The 14,932-nt window shown below is 38.0% G+C and overlaps 1 protein-coding gene across 1 annotated transcript in view; it reads left to right on the forward strand.

Annotated features, from left to right (window-relative positions):
• Positions 1-210: 210 nt before the first annotated feature.
• The window catches only part of Uba6 (ubiquitin like modifier activating enzyme 6), a 58,264-nt gene continuing 43,542 nt past the window's right edge, over positions 211-14,932 (forward strand). The window contains exons 1-6 of the mRNA XM_075942740.1: positions 211-463; positions 2,227-2,289; positions 6,431-6,525; positions 7,142-7,170; positions 10,754-10,848; positions 11,574-11,685. Coding sequence (XP_075798855.1) covers positions 393-463; positions 2,227-2,289; positions 6,431-6,525; positions 7,142-7,170; positions 10,754-10,848; positions 11,574-11,685 — 465 coding nt within the window. The 5' untranslated portion in view covers positions 211-392. The remainder of the gene's footprint in view (positions 464-2,226; positions 2,290-6,430; positions 6,526-7,141; positions 7,171-10,753; positions 10,849-11,573; positions 11,686-14,932) is intronic.

A 14,932-nucleotide genomic window follows, 5' to 3' on the forward strand; every position in this document is an offset into this window, starting at 1 on the left:
AAGTGGCATCCCAGTGGGGCTTTGGGAAATTGATGTCCTCTAGGTGCTCGAACACCCAAGGATCTGCAAAGGCGACTCCGTCACCGGGCGAGCCTCCGGCCCCTCCCGGTTTAGCTCCCCGCCGGAGGTGACGTGGACTTCAGTGTTTGGGTTCCGCATTTGTCCCTCAGCGCCGTCCCCTCCACTTAGCCACGCCCCCCACCTGCGAGGAAGCTCGTCCGGGGGGCCCCACCCCAACCGGAAGTCAGGGTCCCCGGGCTGCCGGGAACCACCCTCCTGGGCGCACTTTCCCCAGCCCCGCCTCTGGTGACGTAGCCGCCCGCCCCTTGACCCTAGCGGCCCCGCCCCCTCGCCTGCCTTCCCCGGCTGCAGCTGCGGAGTCTCGGAAGGCGATGAGGAGGTCGGAGCCGTTGGCTGCTCTCCGCCGGGAAGAGGCTTCCTGCTCCTCCTGGGGAGCTTGCAGGTGAGAGGCCTGGCCCGGGCGGGCTAGGCGGGAAGGAGCGGAGGAAGGCGGGCGCGGGCTCTCGTCCGGCCGGGCGGCTCGGTGCGCGCGGAGGCCACGGGGCCGCGGAGAGCCCCGGGGAGCGAGCGAGCGGGCGAGCCAGCGGGCGGTGGGTGTGGCGGCGTGGGCGCGGGCCTCGCAGCTCGCCTTCGCCGGGGAGGCTGGCTCTTCCCGAGTCTTGCCGGTTCCCGGTGGGGTTGAGCATCCCACAGGTCACACTGCTCCTGTCGGGCCTGGTCACGAGTGGGTTGGGGCCCCTGTGGCTTGGCACCTTTAAGAGGCAACTGCAGGGCCACTGTGCCCCATCCTGCAACCGTGCGACTTAGAAAACTGTTACTTCGGAGGGAACAAGTCTGGATGAGTCAGTTGCAGTTTTGGACACCCCGAAAACCCCCTGTTGACTACGGGGGTTCTGGGGCACGGGAAGGAGCCTAAGTCTTCCATGATTATTTCCCACTTTAGGGTCTTGGAGTTTTTCTCTCCTAGCCTGCAAAATTATGGGGGTGGGGTCCTGGTATACTCTCACCATGTTTGGGTTATTTCTCTTTCAGTAATCTTAGAATTAATAAAGCCCCACTTGTATCCTGCCCAGTAGAAGAATACAGTAGAAAAAGTATAGAGGTGACGAGTTTATTATTTTCAGTTAATGTAGGCCTAACATTTTACATTGCATATTGAAAAGGATGCTTCAGGTACTGGATTTAAGTAATCGTATTGTCTGCCCAGGCGAATGCTGCTAAAATCGACTTGAGAAATATTATTAAATACAAATAAGCACCCCTTAGTTGGAGCATTTTTTATTGTCTCATATATAATCATTATTTTATTATCATCATTATTATTGTTGTTAATTATTACTGGTTTTGTGACTAGTTGCAAGCCTTCTAGTTAGCCAAGGATGACTTGGAACCCCTGCTTTTCTTTCCTCCTCCACTGGAGTTCTGAAATTAAAAGTATGTGCAATCAGGCATGGCTGTTTTTGAGCATATCCTTTATTTATTTATTTGTTTGTTTGTTTGTTTGTTTGTTTATTTATTTTCTTGACAGGGTTTCTCAGTGTCGCAATAGAGCTTGTCTTGGAACACCCCGTAGACCAGGCTGGTCTCGAACTCACAGAGATCCTCTGCCCCCCAGTGCTGGGATTAAAGTTGTGTGTCACCACCACCTGGCTGAATGTATTTTTGAACCAGTCAGTGGCACAGAACTTTTTGGAAAGTTAGTGGCAGACATAGCCATTCAGTGGCAGAGCAGGGTGTACATATACTCGTTCTCCTTTTTTTAATCCACCAAACTAATTTTGGCCAAAATATAACAATAAGTGAAAGAAGTAGAAACAAGATGATAGGATACTACAAATTGTGTGTGTGTGTGTGTGTGTGTGTGTGTGTGTGTGTGTGTGTACACTTTTATTGCCAGAGTAGTATGTTGTCTGAGTATGCTGTTTTTATTAGCTAGCTGATGTCTTAAGAGTGCAGGTACTGTCTGGTTGCTCTAAGATCTTAACATTAAAACTGTACAGACCAGCAATTATTGAAATTAACTTCAACACATTTTAAAAATCTAAGGAAGGTAACACATAATACAACATACATTTTATGTAAAACAACCTTTAGTAACTTGCGAATCTTGTCTTATGCATAAGTGAATTTCACATTATAGAGTATTAATATTCAAAAGCCATATATGATCTTTAAAAGTTTGGGTTTGTTTTTTTCTCTCCCTAGTGCAAGTAAAAATTTACCCACCATGTCTACAGAATCTGTGGAAATCGATGATGGATTATACAGGTAAGAACCTTAGAGGCCGAAAACCACCTTTTCTGATCGTTACCCCAGAATCACATAGTCTGTTTGAAGACTATGCCTGTGCAGAATTTTATATGGATATCCTACAGGTTCCTCTCAAATAAAATGGGGATTTTTGTGGAGTTTTCTCATGTTATATGTAGTATGAAAGTTTTAATGTTATGTAAATAAACTCCCTTTTCTTTTGACTTAAATAATAGGACTAAGAAGAATTTTATTGTCCAATATGAACCTAAGTGTCCTGAGTTTAAACAAGAGGCTTTCCTGATGTTCTTGATCATGTAGGAGTTAATTGAATTGTATAGTCAAATTTTAGAGGATGATTATTTCAGTGTTTTCTCAAGAAAATATATTCCATAGGAAATGGAGAAATCTGTAACTGAGTTACAGTTTGGATGGAGAGGGAATGGAATGAGGGTTGTTTTTTTTAGCGAGCTATGGCGTGACTAGGAGAGTTCCACACATTTGTGTACCTAAAGATCCCTAATTGGCGGTACTTCAGGGGGAAATGTAGAAATTTTTTGTCAGCATTTTTTAAAATTGTTGCTGCCTTTTAACCCACTGCTGCCCTAATGCAGCTCTCGGAGCCACCCCCTAAGGGAATTCCTTCCCCTCAGGCACCAACTGTTTGCAAAGGCAGGAAAGGAATTTAACTAAATCTCTGTCCCTCTAAAGAACTCTAGATTCAAAGGTTAAAGTTGAAGTCCGCTCCTCTGAGAGGCTGAATAGCAAGTCACTCACCCTCTCTCCTGTCTCTCCAGAAGCCCTCCTGCTTCTCCTCGCCCCCCCCCCCCAAAAGCCCTTCATCTGGCTCCTTCTTTCCTAAGTTTGTGATATACCGTGGTGCAGTTAGCTTTCCTTATATTTCTTGTTTGGAAATTGTTCACATGTGAGTTTTGTATTCCTGGAAAAAAATTGACCATTCATACCTTTATCTACCCTTCTTTCCACATTCTGTTTTAAAAATTCCAATTTCACATATATTCAGCTAAAGAAGCACCACGACTTTCTCAGGCTGTGTCTGTTTTCATGTTAGGAAGTTCTGGTGCTGACCTTCAGGTCGTTAGTTCCATACAAACTGTTCTTATCTTAGGTTTATATTTCTATCCTCTGGAGGGTTTTAGTTATATCTCCCTCCTTCTTGAGCATGTGGGTCATATTTATATTTGACAGGGTATCTCTCTCCTTCAGTTCTAGCATCTGTTATTCCTGAAGGTACACCTGTTGTTATGCGTAGTTCAGTATGGGTTGTATTGCCCTACTTTTTGTATACTGGTAACTTTTTTATGGATGTCTCTGTGGATTTTATAGTTTTGGATTCTAAATAATGTTAGGTTCCTAAAATATTCTTTAGCTTTATTTAGGAACACAGTTAAATTACTAAAAAACACTATGTTCCTTTCCTGGCTTGCTTTTCAGCTTATGACCAAAGGAGTCTTCATTAAATTTAGAGCAAAATTTTCTTCACTGTTTATGTAATATTCTTAATACTGTATCTAATGCCCTTTGTATTGCGAGGTATTTTTGTGCTTAAGCAAAACACAAAGTTTTGTGAGCTCTATTTTACTAGTAGTGTTTGCTCCCTTTTTCCCTTGAGGTGATTCTTCCAGCTTTAGATTTTTTCTTATGCGTTTGGTAATCTATACTCAATTTAAGTTAGAGAACCTTTTGCTAATTTCTGATCCCTCTAGTTTAAAATCCTAACTTTCACTTATTTCATGAAATTGTTTTTTAATATTTATGTATATATTTCCATGTGTGTATGCACTCGTGCCATGGCATGTGTGTGCAGGTCAGAGGACAAATTGTTGGAGATAGTTAGGTCTCTTCTACCTTGTGGGTCTCGGGTTGAACTCAGGTCAGCAGGCTTGGTTACAGGTGCCTTTGCCTGCTGAACCATCCTCTGACCAAACTCTGGATTCTTAAGTTTATAGCTCTTCAGTTTAGGGAGACCACCAGATTCCAGGTGCATTTCCCTCTCTCTGCTGCAACCTAGAAATTCTTCAGGTTACATCTAAACTAAGGCCATGAATGTAATGGTGCTCTCTTTTAATCCCAGTGCTCAGGACATAGAGGCCGGAGACTCTATCAGCTTAAGGCCAGCTGGCTCTGTAGAGCTATGTAGTGAGAGCTACATAATGAGACCCTGTTTCAAAATTAAATAAACAAATAAATAAATTGAATCTTGCTTAGTTTTCTATCAAAAATTACTTTTAAGTTATTTTTTAGTGTTTGAATTGTTTTGTTTCTATTTATTAGTTCCAGTTATTTAAAACAGGAGAGTAAATCTGATTCCTGTTATTTACCATTGGCCCAGAGAAGAGTTTCGGGTAACCAAAGCTGCCCATGAACTTAGGTAGCTGAGTGAATTCCTGGTCTGCCTCAGGCACTGGAACAGGCATGCAGCACCTGGCCCAGTTTACCCAGTGCTGAGGTTGAACCCAGAGGATTGTGTGCTTGACAGTCATGAGCTGTGCATCCATATGCTTTTCCTATCTTAATGAACCTTTGAAATAATTCTTTAGAATTCAATTTGAATGAATCTCACTTTGAAATCACTCCATTTCTAACTTAAATACAAATAGTCTTCTGTATTGCTGATTTCCCATAGATTCTGGTACTTCTGTATATTACCTTACACAATTATTTGATTATCTCACAGTGCATGTCATAGACATTTTGCTGAGTATTTTACATTTTTACCTTTTTACTATGTGACCCTTAATAGTACCATTGACCATTTACATTAATCAAGATGAATAAATCTCATAAATGTGGCTAGTGAGACGGCTCAGTTGTTGAGAGCACATACTGCTCTTGGAGAAAGCTTGAAATCAGTTCCTAGCATCTGTACCAGGCAGCTCATGAACATCTTGTAACTCCAATTCCTGGGTGTCTGATACACCCTTCTGACCCCTGTGGGCACCCTACACACAGACCCCACCTATACATATAAATAAATCATGTTTGTATCAGAGGGAAATGTTAAGGGGCCCCAACCCTAGACAAAGAACTATCTATAGACAGCTAAGGAATGCCTAGAGTGGGAGAAAACAGTCTTACCCAGGAGGAGCCCCAGTTGGTTATCTAAGACCAGTGGTCAACCCTGAAGTGTGTACTTATGAGTAACAGTATATGCAGGCTGAGCAGATTGTGTTCATAAGTTTAGGAATATATATTCATATGCAAGCTTGTTTTTAGGATGCATAACTTAACAAGATCCCAAGTGTGTTTTCCCAGGTTGTCAATGCAAAATAATACTCAAGAATTGCCTGGCCAGTTCCCCCAGTTCTCTCTCGCGCTCTCTTTCTTCTTTTGTGTTGTGTGTGTGTGTGTGTGTGTCTGTGTGTGTGTGTGTGTCTGTGTGTGTTTAATTTGTATTGCCGTGAATAAGTAGGCTTTATAACCTTATGGGTGTGTAAATCTTAATTGTCAAATGTACATCCTTTAGTTCCATCCTCCACAAGCCTTGTATTTAGTCCTTTTGTGACTTTAAGTTTTTTCTTCTTTTTTTTTAAATTAAACTTTTTTTCATTTATTTTGCATACTGACCACAGTTTCCCATCAGTTTTTTTTATTTGTTTTACATACCAACTACAGTTTCCCCTGCTGCCTCTCCTCCTGTTCCTTCCCCTACCTCCCTTTTACCTGCTCCCCCTCCATCCACTCCTCTTCTGTCTCCATTCAGAAAAGGACAGGCCTCCCATGTGTGTCAACAAAGCATGGCACATCAAGTCAGATGGGACTAAGCTAGGAGAACTGAATCTTCCCTCCAAGATCCTGTTTGTAGTCAATTTTAAAACAAAGATAACAGAATCAGATGCCTGTAGTGACCACTGAAATGATGAAATGAGCAGACAGGATGGAATGGAACAATGGCAGGTCCACCTCACAGCATTCCATAAAGAGGAGAGTTCCTGCCTCCTGGAATGTGGATTGTAGTGCCAAAATTAATTTTCCAAAATGTCTTCTATAGTTAGGAGTTGAGTTGGTTTACTTTAAGTGCTGTACAAATCATCTAAAACAACTCTAGACAGACTCATGTGTCATGGCTGTTAGTTTTCAAAACTTTAAGGCAGATTTTATTTTGATGAAATAATTATTTTGTTTTTTACATATATAGTCGACAGAGATATGTTCTTGGTGACACAGCAATGCAGAAGATGGCCAAGTCCCATGTCTTCCTTAGTGGTATGGGTGGTCTTGGAGTAGAAATTGGTAAGCAATATTTTTTCCTATAATTCTTGTGATTCTTTTAAATTGCATAAGATAAAGACTATAACTCTTATTTTCATTAGAAGAAATTAGATTCAAAGTGTTGATCAGAATTTTTGACAAAATATTTTGTAGCACAGGTATAGTCTTCCACAGAAAAACAAAAACACCTCTCATGCAGTGATTTTAATAGCTTAGTAGCTGTTAATTAAATGATCATTTGTTATGTTCTGTCTAGACGAGGTCTCACTATTTAAACCTGGCTATGTGGAGCTCACTGTGTAGAACATACAGGCCTTGAATTCATGACGACCCATCTGTCTTTGCCTCCTTAGTGCTGGGATTAAAGGCATGTGCCACCATACCTGGCCAAATGATCATTCTTAATTCATTATGGTTGCATAGTATATTTATAAAAACCCTGAGAAGTGAATAGATATCTTTAAATGATGTGATTATGCAAAATGTATTAATTCATTTTTTTTACTCCTGGATTTTCTAATATTCTTAATCAAGTAAAAAAAATTATAGCTAACTCAGAAATGTGATAACGCCTCATGAAGTTGTATTTTGTATGAATTTGCAATGCTAAGTTATTCCTTTTTTTTTTCCTTTATAGCAAAGAATCTTGTTCTTGCAGGGATTAAAGTGAGTATACACCTGCAGTATGAAAAGTGGTTTGTTATGAACTGTTTCATTTTTGCTGATTTGAACTGATAATGTACTTTGCCTTATTGTCTCATTTTACGTAACAGAATCATTAATGCTGCTATTTTTTAATTTTATTGAAAATTTAAACATAAAAAGTCACTTAACACATTCTTAATTACCTATCATACAGCTTGAGTCACCAACTCCACGTACTTGTGCTTTTCCTATATTTGTTTCTCATTCCCTACTGGCAGCAACTGTTGAATTCTTTAAGAACTTCAGATATTTTATCGCTCTTAAATATTTTAGTATATATCTTTAATATAGCCATAACTTAGTGCCATTTAACACCTTAAAATCTAATAATTTCTTATGGCTTAAATTTGTTTTGTATTTCTCTAAAATCATTTACTCCAGATTTTGACAGCATCATTTATTATGTCTAGTTGGCATGGGCAAAATTTTCAGCTTTTTCTTCTGTTAGGCTCTCTCACAAGGCAGCAAAAAGTATTCAAAGGAGCTATAGTTGTCCTGGGAGTGGTCCATCAAAGAACACTCACGTTTGGTTGTTGCCAGCTTTCTTTGTGGGCCGTAGGACTGCAGACCGTAGTTCCTTCCTGTCTATGGAGCAGAAGTCATTCCATTTCTACCATATGGCTGTCTCCGTAGTGCTGCTGACCGTGTGACAGCTGGCGTCATGAGGGACTAACCGGGAGAGGGTCAGCACTTAACACAACAGAGTATATTCTTTAGCTCTAGGTTCAGAAGTCCAGCCCATAATCAAGAGAAGGGATTACGCAGCAGCCTAAATGTCACGAAGTCTGTGTTGTTGGCACTACCCTGAAAGCTAGCTAACATAAACATAAGATGCCCAGTTGAGAATTCAGCTTTGTTTCCTTGCAGTTTATTTTGTTCTAATCAGGAACCACAAGAATCTGTACACTGCAACTTTCTTTCTTTTAATTTGTAGGTTTTCTTTCCCTGACTGTTTTTCACGTTCACTCTATTTATTAAAGAAAGTAGTCATTCTGTGACATACATAGTGGTGCATGTCTAATTACAGCACTTTAAAAGCAAGAGGCTTGAAGACCAAGCCTCGTCCTAGTCTACTGGAGAGTTCCGGGCCAGCCAGTGCTCCATGGCGAGACCTATCTCCTACAAAATAGAAACACTGAAAAAACTATTACATATAATTACAGCTTGTATTTTCTTATAAACTGGTAGTCATATCCAGATTCAAATTGTATTTGTTTCCTTTGACAAGACATTTCATAGGAAATACTGTGTTCTGTCAAAAGGCAATATTCTGTTATTCTCTTTGTTATTGTTTTATCTATTACTCGTCATTGTTTATATTCATTAAGAGTTAGCAGTTGTCATTTTTCCTCATTTATTAGCTATAATTAGAAAGAAAAATTTATCTTTATTGATTACTTAATCTCACTAAATTGTAGACTGCATGTGAAAAGCAGGATAAATATTATACTGCATTTTCTGCTGTTTGCCACCTTCTAAAAGTCATCATGACCATCCCTCAGCTATGACTAATGAACTTTATCTATATCGATGACAAAATTTGTATATTTAAATATACTGATGTTATGGCTTTATTCATTCTACATTCTATTTTTATTAGTACTAAATTGGTTCATCTTCATTCATGGATCTTCTTTAAGTTTCTGAATTCTTTTGATATAACCCCCTTAGTTTCTGTGACTTTAAGTCTTGTTGAGGAATAGAGATAAAACAAATCATCAGGAAGCACTAAAGTGTATTCAAGTTTAAAATTATAAGTTACTGCAAAATTTCTAATTCACTATAGGAATGATGGATTATTTCTTTCACTTTCTGTTTTTGTATTTTCTCTTATGTAAGATTCATTGTTTTTAATAACAGGTCACTTATTTGTCCTATATTATATTTAACTTCTATGACAGAGTTTCAGAATATCAATTTCAATATCACTCACAAATTATTGAAAATTAGTATTTTCTATCCTTTTCTAAAACCCTTTTCTTTTGACTGGTAGCTTTTTAAAAGAAATTTATATTCAATAGCTGCTCCAGTTAATCATGCAAACAACTCAAAAATAGTTTAGATTATTTTGGGTTAGAGTCTCAGGTATCACTTTTTAAAATCAGTATTACTACTTTCTATAGGGTATTTATTTAATTCAAAATTAAGCAAAAAAATAAAAATATTTTCAAGTTAGCCTAGTTTTTCTTTATTATGTTCTTCCTTAGATCATTCTCTTTTAATCTTATACTCTTCATTGTATTTAATAATAAGCAAATACATGTATACAGGAATATCCTATTCAAGTTTATGTATCTCTCTTTTCCTGTGTCTCTTAAAATGCCTTGCTTTTTATTACTTAACAGCATGTCCATAAGATTACTCCATAGTGATGTTTTTTCTAGTTATTATAAAACTATAAAACTTTTTTATAGTTACATTGTGTGAGTATATCACATTATACCAATTTTCTCATGTTTATGTACATTTTGTTTCTAGTGTTTTTAATGGTAATACATCTGTTTAATAACCTTGGTTGTAAGTGTTTTTGATTTTCCCAAGAACATCTCTGGGACAGTGTTGCATGATCAGTAAAAACCCAGAGACAGATATTGGGGTTCAGGATGAATATCAGAAAAGCAAAGCAGCCAAGCCACTAAGAGAGCTCTTGTCTCTATGAAATTTTCAGACTGAAAGAGCCATCCTGCCTCCATGAACCCTCAGATGGAGTCCCAGCGCTGTCGCTCCTGCCTTGTATTCATTCCTTTCTAGTGCTGGGATTAAAGGTGTGCACCACCACTGCCCATTCTCTGGCTAATTAGTGTGGTCGCTGAGATTAAACGTGTGTGCCACCACTGCCTGGCCTGCATGACTGATTAGTGTGGCTGCTTTGCCCTCTGATCTTCTGGCAAGCTTTATTTATTTGAAACACAAATAATATATCACTATAGGATAGTTTCTAAAAATAGGATTGCTCTGTTGAAGGGAAAATGCATATCATCTTACCAGACGTTATACTAAAGTACTATGGCACCTCATAGTACCACCGTAATGCGAGAGTGATTGAATCCCATCATCCTCTAACAGAATGTGCTGTCAGTTTGTTGAACTTCGCCAGTCTAATGAATGAGGAAGGTGTTACTTAGCATTTCATTTTCAAGAGCAACAAAATAAATATATTCCAGCATGTTCCTTGTAAATTAATGAGCTGAGGCATGATAAAAATTTACTCATTACCTTTATCATCTGGGGTATGGGATATTTTGAAGTGCTTTTATATAAATTTTTCTGAATGTTTTCTTTATGTTGATTTATATAATAACATGCCACTTTGATAAAATTTAAAGCTTCTCACTGTGTAGTTTCTCCATCAGGTTGTTGGAGTTTCTCTGGTTCTTATAATCTGTCTTCTGAATAAAGATGTAACTGTTTATCCTTTTCAGTTCTTACAACACTAAGTTCTCACATATATACGTAGTATTCTCAGTACACTGTAAATAGCCTTAGAGGTAGTATGCATCCTGGTTCTATTTTGGACTTAACAGGCGTTTTCCTCTCTTTGAAGGCACTGACAGTTCATGATACAAAAAAATGCCAAGCATGGGATCTAGGGACTAATTTCTTTCTGTGTGAAGATGATGTTGTTAATGAGAGAAACAGGTAAAGATATTTTGATACATTGTCATGAGATTATTTTTTTAAAGACTTACATATAGAATGTTGTCTGTATCTAGAATGCCAGCTTAGTCATAGCTGTTTACTTTGTCAAGATGAATTTACCCTGCCTTAGATAAATGCATACTGGCGTATATTTCCTTTGTCATGGTTTTGAAATGAATTTGACATCTTTAAAGGAAGTTTTTTTTTAATTCCTTAGCAAAGTAATGGGTTTTATTGTGACATTTTATACACATCTACCTTTATAGTTTGCTTTTATCCCCTTGCCCCACACACTGACATTCTCTGCCCTCTTCACCGTCTCTTCATTGATTTAGATTGTCCTTCCTCCTGCTTTCATGACATATGTTCCATTTTCTTTTTCTGGTGCCTGCCTTGTCCGTGCTTATATACTCTTTATTTCCTCTGGTAGTCCCTCCTTCTACTCCTGTGTCTAAAGAAATCTGTAGTATTGCTATCACTGAGACCTTAAGCTTGGAGACCAGAAGTAAAAGGGCATATGTAAAGATTGTGAGGCTTGCTGCAGCATGTGATGATGTGTCTTAAGATTGTGTAGCTATCTGTAAAAATGAATAAAAATTGTGTTTATCTATAACTTACTTAGTTTTTGTTAAAATTACATGTGCTGGGGCCCTCTCATGTTCTTCAAGTATCTAATGAAACTGAGTATAATAAATGAGAGGTTGGTAAATGTGTTTATTTTCTAGGGCTGAAGCTGTACTTCGTCATATTGCAGAACTAAATCCATATGTTCATGTCTCATCATCCTCTGCCCCTTTTGATGAAACCACAGACCTCTCCTTCTTAGAAAAATACCAGGTTAGTATTTTGTATTGTGTTATTGATAGAGTCCAAGGAAGTAATATAACTAGTTTAGCCTAATATATTGAAAAGCAGAATGAAAAAAGTCAAGTTAAAATTATATCTATTAAATGTTCTTTTTGAGAAAAAAATTCTAATAACTCCTGAATGTAAGCTGGGTATTTGGCAGTAATATGCAGTTGAAATTTATTGTTTTTTTTTTAACAATATGTATTTATTGTTTCTGCTCTATCTTTTTGAAGTTAAAATTTAGTTGATAAACAGTGCTTAATAAACACTACAGAGTTTAAAATAAGTATGAATAAATTATACTGTAGAAGAGAGAAATAAGGAAAAGTTTAAGAAATTAAAAGAAAATTCAGCTTAGGTGGAAAGGTTCACTTTATGAGATTAGATTTCTAGAAATAGTATAAGTCAGTGTCAGGCTGGAGAGGTGATTCTTGAATAAACTGCTAGCTATCCAAGCAAAAGGACTGAGTTCAGATCCTCAACACCCATACTGATCCCCATTGCTTGCTGGCCATCGAACCTAGGTAATTGATGATATCCAGGGTCAATGAGAGACTGTCTCAGAAAAGCACAGTGGAAAGTGATAGAGGAAGATACTAGATGTCACCTCTGACTTATGTAAACACACTGCACAGAAGAAAGAAAGCGTTAATATTAAAAAGTTTCAGCTGAGAATTCTCCCTTAAATTAAAAATATGGTGGAGCCTGTACTAGATTTTATATAATTCACACTCTAATATATGACCCTGTAATGTTTCATAAATACCAATAGAAAACATGAGGGTATAACCCATAAACATGATCCATCAGAAATATAAATTTTGACATGCATAGAAACCCAAGAAATAAGAAAAAAAGTAATTCAACTAGATTTACTCTACTCTGGAAGCCTATCCTTCTAAAAGGAAAAGGTCGTTTCAAGATTTAAAAAAAAAAAAAAAAACATAAACTGAAGGATTTATTATTACCAGACCAGGCTTCCAAAAGACACTCAAGATCCAGATTCAGAAGCGAAAGAACCGTAGCTAGCCTTGAGAATACATAAAGTATGAATCCCGTTTGTAAAGATGACACAGAAAAGAATGAAAAGAGCCAAGCCACGAAGACGAAAAAGTCACATTTACAAGTACCCTCATTCAACAGCCAGTAAACTGTTCAACAAAAACCTTACATGACCAAGAGGAAATGGAATGGCATTTTTTTTATCCCATGAAGAAAGGCAGACTTAAATGAGCACTATTCAAAACAATGAGAAAAACACAAATTCTTACATTGTATTAATTTTAAGTGTAGTTGGGACTTTATTCCCTAGTTAGATGGCACAAAACTAATCAAAACCAAGAGTCAACAGTATACAGCCTGTGAGAGACTCACTTTAGTGGTAAACACACAGACTAAAAGCGGAAAGTTGGGGAAAAGCTATTCCTAGCCTGGGACGATAGCGTGAGTAAGAGTGCTTGCTCTGCAAGCATGAGGAACTGAATTCATATCCCGAGCACTCAGAGGAAAGCAGGGCATGGCTTTGCCAGCATTGGGGTGGGAGTAAGACAGGGGTGCTGAGAACTGTCCTAGCTGTCCGAGCCATTGTAGCTGAACTAGTGAGCTCTGGCTCAGTCAGGGCAATACGGCAGTCCTCTTACTATAGAAAAAGACACTTGATTCTCCTGGCTTTCAGATGTACATACAGGGTTACACATACACACGCACACCCACATGCATGGTGATGTAAACCAAAAGTGAGCAGGAGTAGGTATTCTTAAACAGAGTAACTGTAAGATGAAAATAGCCATTTAGTTAAAGGATCAGTGTAGTAATATCTAACAAGTAGGATCCAGTACAGTATTAGAGGAGGACTTGAACCCTGCAGTTTCATCAGTAGACAGATCATCACACATAGCAAGATGGTTGTGGTGACACATGCCTCATTCCTGTTATTTGAGAGGCAAACAAAGGATTGTCACAAGCTTAAAGAAATGCTGGGTAAAGAGTGAGTACAAGGCCTGCCAGTTGTACATCGTAACGATGCCCTTTCTCAGTCCCCCCACAGAAAACAGTGCTGAAGTACTATAGATAATGTACTGAGCAGCAGACATTTACAGAACATTTCATCCAACAAGAATATACATCCTCAGCACATGAAACAGTCCTTAAAATATATTATGTATTAGGACATAAAAACAAATCTTGAGACATTCACAAAATTGCAGTAGTGGAGATTAGGCATGTAGATTTATTGCTACATTGTTTACTAATATGGGCAAAACTGAATTTCAGTCCCAGCGTCAGATAAAACTACATATAAGACATGTCTGTAATCCTGCCACCTTGAAGATAGAAGCAGGAGAATCAGAAGCTCATGATTTTTAGCTACACACCAAATTCAAGGCTCCCCTGGACTACATGAGGCCTTGTTTCAAAGGAAAAAGAAATACTGTGTGTTCTTTGACCACTATGTTAAGAAAGAAAGAGAGAAGGAAGGAAGGAAGGAAGGAAGGAAGGAAGGAAGGAAGGAAGGAAGGAAGGAAGGAAAGAAGGAAAGAAAAATAGCAAAATAAACTTCAGAAATCTCACCGCAATTAGAAAGTCATTATTTAAAAATGATAACATGTCAGCAAGAATCTACGTTAAAAAAGAATTTTCATATCATATTGGCAGAAGTACAAGTTATACAATTCTGGGAAGAATGATCCTTAAATTAAAAATCTTGTGTTCTAAAATTTTCTCAGTGGTTAAGTGCACTTTTGCAGAGAACCTGGGTGTTAAGTCCCAGCAACTACATTGCAGTTCACAACCTTCTCTAACCCAGGGAATCACAGGCCTCTGCTGCCACCAGGCTTGCAAGTGGTGCACAGACATGCATGCAAAAATAAAACCAACCATAGACATAGTTTTTAATTAAAAAATATTAATAGTTATGGCTGAAAAGATGACTCAGCAGTTAAGAGCTCTGCCTACAAGAAAGTATTTGACCTCAATAAGTATAAATTAATTATATTAAAATCTTGTTTTCACACCTACTTGTATCACAGTGTTAATAAAAAATTAACCATTGAAAAGTATTTGTCTTAAATAATATTGTATAATATATAAATTGTTAATATGATACATTAATAATAATACAGTAATGCTAATATTAATGTGAAGCAAAGCTATTTTGTGAAACTGTCGAATGCAGAAATTAGAGATTTATTACCAAGATCTTTTAAAAATTATAATTGTCACTCTTTGAGCTTGT

This window comes from Microtus pennsylvanicus, chromosome 12 (assembly GCF_037038515.1).
Source record: "Microtus pennsylvanicus isolate mMicPen1 chromosome 12, mMicPen1.hap1, whole genome shotgun sequence".
Classification (NCBI taxonomy): domain Eukaryota; kingdom Metazoa; phylum Chordata; class Mammalia; order Rodentia; family Cricetidae; genus Microtus; species Microtus pennsylvanicus.